The sequence below is a fragment of the Cucumis sativus genome, chromosome 5 (genome assembly GCF_000004075.3).
Source record: "Cucumis sativus cultivar 9930 chromosome 5, Cucumber_9930_V3, whole genome shotgun sequence".
NCBI classification, from domain to species: Eukaryota; Viridiplantae; Streptophyta; class Magnoliopsida; order Cucurbitales; family Cucurbitaceae; genus Cucumis; species Cucumis sativus.
The window spans coordinates 10,666,329-10,675,830 of record NC_026659.2 but is presented as its reverse complement, the minus strand read 5'-3'; the positions used below and the strand labels follow the sequence as shown (position 1 = coordinate 10,675,830).

The window sequence follows — 9,502 nt, the reverse complement described above, 5'->3', positions numbered from 1 at the left end:
TTCTCAACCCAACCCATATTTTCGGGTTATTTGGGTTGGCAACTCGAATAATCTGAATTTAGTTTCCAATTCAACCCAACCCAACCCGTGTTTTACGGGTTGGGTTGGGTTGTCAGGTTGTATAGTTTTTTTCTTCTTCTTTTGTTTCTAGTTACATTTAAATCGGGTTGTATAGGTTTGTTACATTTAGATTTCAAACATACATAATTCAAAATTTCATACAATAAATTCAAGCTAAGCATTCATAAATTCAAAGTTACAAACACAAATAAATTCAAAATTACAAACACAAATAAATTCAAAGTTCTTAAAATACACAAATCTAAAAATTACCCATAAATGTTCATGAAGTTCATTTTTAATAATAAAGGAATAATAAAGTTCAAGATACAGCCCAATCTAAACCTAAAAGAAAAAGAAATCTAATTGTTTTTTATTAAATAATATATCATTATTATTATTATTATTATATACATATATTATATTAATTTGGGTTGGGTTGGGTTGGGTTGAACCGAATTTCTCAACCCTCCAATTTGAGACCCAACCCAACCCTTATAATATGAGTTGGGTAGTCCGGGTTATTCGGGTTCAACCCGTATTCTTACACCCCTACTTGTAACGTTCACCAAAAAATGGTCACCAAAAGTTTGGTTGATGACGATTCTTGGAAAACGATCACCAAAGATTGGTTGGAAGCGGTTGTGCGAAAAACAATAGATGAAATTTGATTGTCGACCATCGAGTGAAAAAGGATGGTTGGAGGTTCGTTGGAAGCAGTTGTGGTAATGGTTGCCATAGATGGTGGTTGGACATTGGCCATCGATGGTTGATGGAGACAATTGTCAGAGGTTGGCTGGTAAGGACAATCAAAGGTGGTGGCTAAAGTGTTTCATACCAATTAGGAAGATTAACCATTAAACACTATGAATTCACCTTTCTAAGAGTGTTTATCCTAACCACATTATTTTATGAATTAATCTTTCCAAATTGCATTTTCAAATAGATAAATTTTTTTTCAAAGCACTTTTTTCTACTTTAATCACTTTGAAAGCAACCTAAATATTTGCAAAATCAATTTTAGAAAAGGTCATATTTTAAGATACTATTTCTCATATTAGCACAACCAAAACATGGAAATGGCTATGTGTATTAAATTTCACAATTAGTCCTTTCACAAAAACAAATGGTTGAAATTTATGAAATAGTCCTTCCACAAAAACAAATGGTTGAAATTTCTCAATTAGTCCTTTCACATAAATAAATGGTTGAAATTTGGTAATAGAAAGCTACAATTATTGATACCTTCGAATATATGAGTAGCCAATATTGAGTTCCAAGCAAAGACTAAAACATTTCTCTTTTTCTTCTTTTTTGACAATACCAAGTAACGTATTTCAATTATTCAATTCTTTTAAAAGATTAAAGTTGACAAAAATAAATAAATAACTTGTGGCGTACATTTAAGAAACACGATGTTTACTGACGTATCAAATCGAATTTGTACTCAAATCTAAAATTCATATTTTGATCGAACATTTTGGATAGGAGTGTAAAAGAATTGGGTTAGGTTTGAGATAGTTTTTTGGACCAACCTAAATTTGACCTAACCCTTGCAATCTGAGTCAGGTGGTTCGAGTTGTTACGTTATTTGAACACCCCTAATTTTTTAGTCAATTTATTTTGGATCTTATTCATGTTCTATCTTTGATTACTCTGCTTTTTTACACTCTTCTAATTTCGTATAATGCTAATTACATGCCAACTCTCCAAACAACCGTTCAGGAAAAGAAAAGCTTATAAGACAAAGATTAAGGGAGGAAAAGAATAAATTTATTCATCCTTATTAAGTCTTAATCTTTCTCTTTCCTCCTCCAAATCCTTTTCTTTCTTCAATAACTATTTTCCAATCACATCAAACTTTTTTTTTTCAAAATATAAATATATTTTTCATAATAATTATATTTTCATTTTTCACAACAATTATATATATATATATATATATATCCACATATACATATAAAATATTTAATTAAATTAAAATTTAATAACACTAAAAATCCAAATCCAATAACTATTTAAAAAAAAAACAAAATCTATTCGTTTAAGTATTTTACTATATTTCTTTTCTATCTATAAGAATTTGTCTCCCAAAAGTTAATTTTCAGTCGAATGGATCTAAATAATAATAACTTTGATGGTAGAAATAATAAATATGAACGAAGTTATATTATAATAGAGTATTTTAAAAGATTAAAGTTGGTAGAGAAAAAAATTAATACCAAAACTCAAACACGTTACATTGACGTGGCACATTTGCGTTCATTCTCATCCAAAAAAAAAAAGAAACTTGATGGTGAATTTTTAAATAAATAAATAAAAATAAAAAAATAAATAAAATCATTCAAAAGTTTCCAACTTTATTTGAAAAGTACGCAGCCAAAAGCGAACAAATAAAATGGGAGACTCGGTTTTACCAGACCTTCAACTTAGTCCTTTAATGGAGTCATCGATCACTCTTCTTCTTCTTCATTCCTTTTTCCCCTTCTCCTCCTCTTCCTCTTCTTCTTCTTCTTCTTCTTCATCTGCCCTTAAAACTGGGCTTCATTTTCATCTTCATATTCATACGTTCTTCGATTTCGATTCCCATCTCTTTTCTCTTTGATAACCATCAAAATACGCCTCTCTGTCTGGACTGTGGACCCCTTTACAAGGTTTGTTTATTCCCCATTAATTCGGTTTCTCCTCATCAGAATTTCACAGGATAAGGCCCGCATTTCGAGGCATTTTGTCTGTTTCTAGCTATTAAGGGTTTTATTGTTCTTGTCGTTTTACGCAACTGATAACACTCTCTAATTCACGATTGTGTTTGATTATATTTCTAGTTTCTTGTGTTGAATCTTTCCGATTTCATCTGGGTTGACTCTCCCTTGTTGGGGGAAAGTATGGAAATTGAAGAACAGTTCAATAGTGCTCCCGTGGTTTGTGATTATAATTGACTTCAACTATTCAAAGGTTTATTGACTCTTTGGAGATATTATTGGGTTATTTTTTTTATGCTTTTCGGTGTCTTTTGTTGGAATTTAAAAGACATTCTTGCTGAAATCTCTTATCGTTTGATTCTTGTAGTTGTCTTATTGAATCTATAGATCAAGGAAGAAGGGTTTTGGTTGAATTTATGTCCTTTTTTTTTTTCTTTTCTTATGTTACTATTTACATTTTTTTTTTCTGTGGTTCTGATTTGATATTTGTGATTGCAATCAGAATATGATTGAAAAGGAATTTTTCACTGAATATGGTGAAGCTACTCAATACGAGATTGAAGAAGTTGTTGGTAAAGGGAGCTATGGAGTTGTGGCATCTGCCATTGACACTCATTCTGGTGAGAAAGTTGCTATCAAGAAGATAAATAATGTGTTTGAGCATGTTTCTGATGCCACGCGGATTCTAAGAGAAATTAAACTTCTTCGGTTTCTTCGACATCCTGATATTGTCGATATAAAACATATAATGCTCCCTCCATCCCGAAGGGAGTTCAAAGATTTATACATTGTTTTTGAGTTGATGGAGTGTGATCTTCATCATGTACTAAAGACTAATGATGATCTCACTCCTCAGCATCATCAATTTTTCTTATATCAACTTCTTAGAGCATTGAAGTATATACATTCAGGTTGGGCCTCTCATTTTTGTATGGCTTTGGTGAAATATTTTTCTACGCACTTATCGCCTCTGATTTCTTTTGGGGGTTTTCAGCTCATGTGTTCCATAGAGATTTGAAGCCGAAGAATATACTTGCAAATGCAGACTGCAAGCTGAAGATCTGTGACTTTGGACTTGCACGTGCATCTTTCAGTGATGCCCCGTCTGCTATATTTTGGACTGTATGTGCTTCTCGTTGTACCAAGATAACAAATGGTTTAAGATCCATTCTAGGAATGCCAAGCTTGTTGGAAGTTGATTTGATCCAGTTTGATTCGGCTAACTTTAATCTCTTCTTTCTAGGATTATGTCGCTACTCGATGGTACCGTGCTCCTGAACTTTGTGGTTCTTTTTTCTCAAAGGTAAATAAATGATATCCTGCTCTATAATCTTCTTTCCAATCATATGTTTTTAATATTTGCAGGATGTAATCGGTGATTTGTCCTCTATCTGTCTGCTCTATTTTGTTTTGTCTGTCACCTTCACTAGTTCAGTTATAATGCTGACAATCTTCTTTCATAATCTTGTTCCTTTAAAAAATGGTAAAGAAAAAGTTGTTCAAATATCAATCATGTAAGTGTGAAATGTTTTTATATAATATGAAGCTGGCTTTGCCACTTGTCTCTCTTCCTCTTGCTCTCAAATAGATAGCCAGACATGCATCATACATTTTTTTTTAAAACAGAAACGAGCCTCTTTATTAATAATAGTATAAAAGAGTAATGCTCAAAGGACGAGAAATATACCAAAAACCAAAAGGACTAAAAGAACATATATAGCATAAATCGAGACTAGATAGAACATAATAAAAATACAACAAGCTGGACAAGACCTTCTCTAACCCGAGCAAAACAAGAACTAAATACAAATCAAAATGAAAAATCATTCGAAAGGGAGCCCCAAATCAGCTGAAATCTTGATAAAAAATTGCTTAAAAAACTAATGTAAAGGAAAACACCAAGAAAAGGCAACCAACCGTGCTGCTTCAAGCTTGATCTTGTTCTGACTTCTTCTTGTAGTTGTCATAGGGTTTTTCCAGAGGATCATGTACTTTGCGTAATTTTGCAACTTGTTCAGACATCTCTATGTTCCAAATAGTCTGACCATTGAAAATTGTCTCTATATTCCTATTTCCAATAGTACTTCCTAACTAACTTCATGGTCCCATCATTGTACCTGTAGTTGTGATAGCTACATTTACCCCTTTTCTTTTTCATTTTCACATTTTCTTGCTATCTTCACACATCTTCCTCACATATGTGCACACTCGAAAGGAGGGCATGGTGGATCCATCATAAATCCTCGGTGAAAAATTGAAGAGGTTGCTTTCCATGTTTTCCATCTCGCAAAGCCTCGTGAGACTGCAAAAATCGCAGAAAAAGATATTGTCTTTATGACTTTTCTCATTTTGAGTGTGGAAGCACTGACCCAATAAAGTGTTATGCATCACACTGGGAGATAACGTAGACCTCTACCAAAGCTCACAGCCAAGCATCTCAAGGAGTAGTCTTAAGCATTTAACTGCATGAGAGAATTCAAATGAATCACTACTTATATGATTAAGTACGATCTTAAGAAAAATGGGATAATGCTCCAATATCCTTTCTACAAACGCAGGAGGCCCCTAGCACTCAACCAATCACTTAATCCCAGGCCATACAGATAATCGGTCTAGCTGTACTCTTGGCCTTGGCATCTGAGAAGTTGATGGCAGAGCTTCTGTTTCCTGAAAAAATTATAAAAGTATTAAGCAAAAAGGCTGCGTAGGTTCCAAACTGTCGCCATCCTTTGGTAGCCCTTCCAGTGGGGAAATTCTCGTGAGCCAAACTTGTGATGTTGAAGTCCCCGCCAACACCCCAAGCTTGCATGCGATATCTGGACTGAGAGCTTAACTTTGGCCATGCAAATTTTCTCTCCTTGTAGTCATTGTGGCCATACACATTAATCCAGCAAACTTTTTACATAGTGTGAGACATTTGACAGTTAGAGATTAACCTCCCTTCAATCTTCAATGATTCTAATACAATTAATTTGTTCATATCCCATATGGTGAGCAAACCTCCAGAAAAATCATTTGATTCCACAAAATCCCAACCTACATCCTTGGAGCTCCAGATTGATTTGATAAAACTCAAGTCAAATTCATCTTTCTCTTTTTATTTTTTATATTTTATATTTTATTTTTTGATTCTTGAATTAAAACTAGCAGTCTGTTGGATTATCACTTATCAGACGTATATGATTTGACTTTTTAAAGATGTTTATGGCTGTGCTGTGCACTGCAGACTCTCTCTCTCTCTTGTATACCCATCTGTCCTTTTATGACAATCACACACACCTTCCTTTCAGTTTTTTACTCTGTTAACAAAATCCAGTATTAAAAGTAAGAAAACTGAAGATTAATTTTAGAAATATAAGTAAATATTTTAAGGGTTTCTTCTAATCTTAACAATTCCATATATGATTTTGGTCGACAATGATAGAAGTACAAGTTTGACTACTGATACTCTCACCTGGGAAGAACTGTGAACAACGTGAAAAGCATATTGTGCAATAGCAATCCCATTTATTTCCACATTTTGTGGTTACCTTATTTATTTATTTTGAAGAATCAGTTCAATATAGCTTGCGCAAGCCTACTGTTAGAAATGTGTAAATTTTATATCGGCTTAAAATTTTAGGTCTAGTAGGGACTCAATTTGTTATTAGAGAAAGACCTCTTGAGTTTTGTGTTGTTTCCTTTATATCTCAGATAATAGTCATCCTTTCGTGAAGTTAGAGGGCATTTTTAAAGAACATGTGTGAAAGTTTAAATATATCCTAGACTATATCGCTCAATCTTTAACTCTAATGTTCATCCTTTACTTCATGATGTGATATTCACATTTTCTGAAGTGAACTCTTACATGTCGAAGTTGTATAGTCTGACTGCATATTTTCACCGCAGCATGCAAATAATAAATGTCCAACCCTACTTTATGTCATGATTAAGTAGAATATTGGAGTGAACTGTAATATCCTAAGTGCTAAGTGCTCCATTTTAATTTTAGTGCTGCAAAAATGAATTTCCTTGTCATGTCCACTGTAATCTTATTTTGTACTATAATATTGGTTGTTTCCCCAAGTGTTTTTTTGTTACAGTTGTTCGAAATCGTGCAGGTGAGGAAGTCTAGTTGAACCAAAAACGTTGAACGTAGTTTTATAAAGTGAATTTCTATGTGCTGATCTAACTAAGGTCTCCCACATTTACCATAACATGTTTTGGTTGACTATAATTTGCAGTATACACCAGCTATTGATATTTGGAGCATAGGATGTATATTTGCTGAAATGTTGGGAAGCAAGCCTTTGTTCCCAGGGAAAAGTGTTGTCCATGAGCTGGATCTAATAACTGACTTACTTGGTACCCCTTCAGCTGAATGTATTGCTAAGGTTTCTATTCAGATTTTATCCTTACAATTTTCATAAATTGATCCTGATTGTACACTGACGTCGTTCTTACTTATAGATTCGTAATGAAAAGGCTAAAAGGTATTTGAGTGGCATGAGAAAAAAAGATCCAATACCTCTATCGAAAAAGTTTCCTAATGCAGACCCACTAGCTCTTCGTTTACTTGAACGTCTGCTTGCATTTGATCCTGATGATCGCCCTTCTGCTGAGGAGGTGGGATGCAGTGATACTATTCTTTATCCTCTTTTTAATTATCATCACTTTTGTAGAACTCATTAACCTCTAATGTTCTTTTGTGTAGGCATTAGCTGATCCTTATTTCCATGGACTGGCTAATCTGAAGGATGAACCATCCAGGCAACCCATTTCAAAACTCGAGTTTGAGTTTGAAAAGAGAAAGTTGACCAAAGATGATGTCAGGGAACTTATATATAGAGAAGTAAGATCCTCGCTTAAATCAATTGCTTCATGCAACTGCTGATCAGATGTTTTTACTTTTGGGTTTCAAGCAATTCTGATTAGTCCACTTAAACTATCCTTTGAACAGATTTTGGAGTATCACCCTCAAATGCTTAAGGAATACCTTCAAGGCTCCGGGAGCCACTTTTTGTATCCCAGGTAATAAACTCTAATTGATTTATTAATGATTTATTTGGAAGGGATTATAGTAATTTCCATCTTTTTAACTTAAAAAACTTTTAATTTAGTGGAATTGACCGATTCAAGCGACAATTTGATCATCTTGAGGAACGTTCTGGTAAAGGTGAGAGAGGCAGTCCACTTCTAAGGAAGCATGCCTCCTTGCCTAGGTATATAATTTGTATTTGAACAAAAGCAACAAGCAAGTTATGTATTACAAATTTCATCATTTCTTTTGTTGGTGTGACATCACCTTCTCGTTTGCTTGCATCTTAGGGAGCGAATATATACGCTGGGATATGAAGATGATGATGATGAAAAACATAGAACAGGATACCGAAATGCAGCTTCAATTGAACGTGCAGCGGTTCATAGCCCACCTGCTTATCCATTAACTGCTCGGAACGATTGCAATAGTTATAACCTGTTGAGGAGTGCTAGTATAAGTTGTTCTAAATGGGTGGATTAATTGGATGGGTTGCAGGGTAAGTGGTTAATTGGAAAGCAATCAGAATATTCTAAAATTGTATAACTTGTTTGCTTTCTTCTTGCAGGAAAGAAAGAATGCAACACTGCTGGTCTTCCTCAGATTCTTAATTTGTAAAATTATCCTCATTCTTATGTCTTTAAACATGCCTTTAACTTTATACTGCTGTATGGTTCCACTCACAGGCCACTGAAAGTAATTGTCAGGACTGATTTGATGGTTGTACAAGTAGAAATGTCTACAAGAAATGGTTATATAATGCAAAACCAAAGACCAATTTTATGCTATTTGGCTCATCATCTGTGTGATAACGTGGTTCAAACTAAGGAAAGCTTTTGTTTTTCTCACTTTGATCTTCTTCCATAGTGTTGAAAAGTGCTTGTTATTCTCATGTACTTCATACACTTGGTTGGGAATCCAGAAAAAAAGATGTCAGTTCTTAAGAATAGGGCCAACAATAATCACGTAAAATCAAATCAATCAATTTAGTGTTTAATTTTATAATTTTAAGCACAATTTTTATATCAATAAAATTGATTTAGAATAATTAAAATCAATATACATTATATATATACAAACATTTACAAATAGTCTTGTGTGGGACTGTTAATTTTGCAATTTTTTTACCAACGTTACACATTTAATTATCATTAGTGAAAGTGCTATCCAACTTTTTGTTGAGGGCGTTACCCAACACAATTGTTCTATTAGTTTTGTCAAATTTGATGTGCATCCTATTCTTTCCCTCAAAATCAATTTTGATGTGCATCCTATTCTTGCCCTCAAATTGAGATGTGGATTCAACATGTCACAATAACATGGCTACACGAGAATTGTTGATGGTTAAGATTTTAGCGTCATTTATAATCTATACCAATATTCTCAAACATATATATAATTTTCATAATATATAAGGAGTTTCTTCAAATATTAGAAAAAATTAACAAACTATTTTTACTCTCTACAACAAAACCAATAAAAGATAATTTATTACACTTAATTTTTCTAAGAAGTTTAAATATTTTGTCAAATGTTCTACTTTTTAAAAAGTTTTCTAAATAATAACAAAACACTCGGAGGCGTTTGGAGCGTGGAGTGAGTTATTATAATATGAGGTTATTATAATCGGTGAGTTATAATAGTTTGTGTGTTATTATAGTCTGTGTTTTGGAATGCATAATATTATAGTCTGAGTTATTATAACTTTGTATGAAAAAGTGAG

At 33.3% G+C, this 9,502-nt stretch overlaps 1 protein-coding gene across 5 annotated transcripts; it reads left to right on the top strand.

Moving 5' to 3' along the window:
* The first annotated feature begins 2,443 nt into the window (after positions 1–2,443).
* On the top strand, positions 2,444–8,606 carry LOC101204645 (mitogen-activated protein kinase 9). 5 transcript variants are annotated; one of them, XM_031886041.1, is made up of 12 exons: positions 2,447–2,714; positions 2,886–3,015; positions 3,265–3,673; positions 3,757–3,884; positions 4,006–4,065; positions 6,986–7,135; positions 7,212–7,367; positions 7,456–7,593; positions 7,702–7,772; positions 7,862–7,963; positions 8,070–8,278; positions 8,348–8,606. In XM_031886041.1, the coding sequence occupies exons 3-11, from the start codon at positions 3,268–3,270 to the stop codon at positions 8,260–8,262; spliced, it is 1,404 nt and encodes a 467-aa protein (XP_031741901.1). In that variant the 5' UTR covers positions 2,447–2,714; positions 2,886–3,015; positions 3,265–3,267; the 3' UTR covers positions 8,263–8,278; positions 8,348–8,606. The 5 variants fall into 5 exon arrangements, with proteins under 5 accessions (XP_011654436.1, XP_031741901.1, XP_031741903.1 ...); XM_031886042.1 differs by lacking the exon at positions 2,447–2,714 and adding an exon at positions 3,130–3,169 and having other exon boundaries at positions 2,832–3,015; XM_011656134.2 differs by lacking the exon at positions 2,886–3,015 and having other exon boundaries at positions 2,444–2,714.
* Positions 8,607–9,502: the final 896 nt, after the last annotated feature.

Excerpts from the sequence above, each read along its gene's own strand:
- LOC101204645 (XM_011656134.2), top strand. The coding sequence starts at position 3,268 with ATGATTGAAAAGGAATTTTTCACTGAATATGGTGAAGCTACTCAATAC. Across the intron at positions 7,368-7,455 it reads ATCGCCCTTCTGCTGAGGAG|GCATTAGCTGATCCTTATTT; the intron begins GTGGGATGCAGT and ends TCTTTTGTGTAG. Across the intron at positions 7,964-8,069 it reads AAGCATGCCTCCTTGCCTAG|GGAGCGAATATATACGCTGG; the intron begins GTATATAATTTG and ends CTTGCATCTTAG.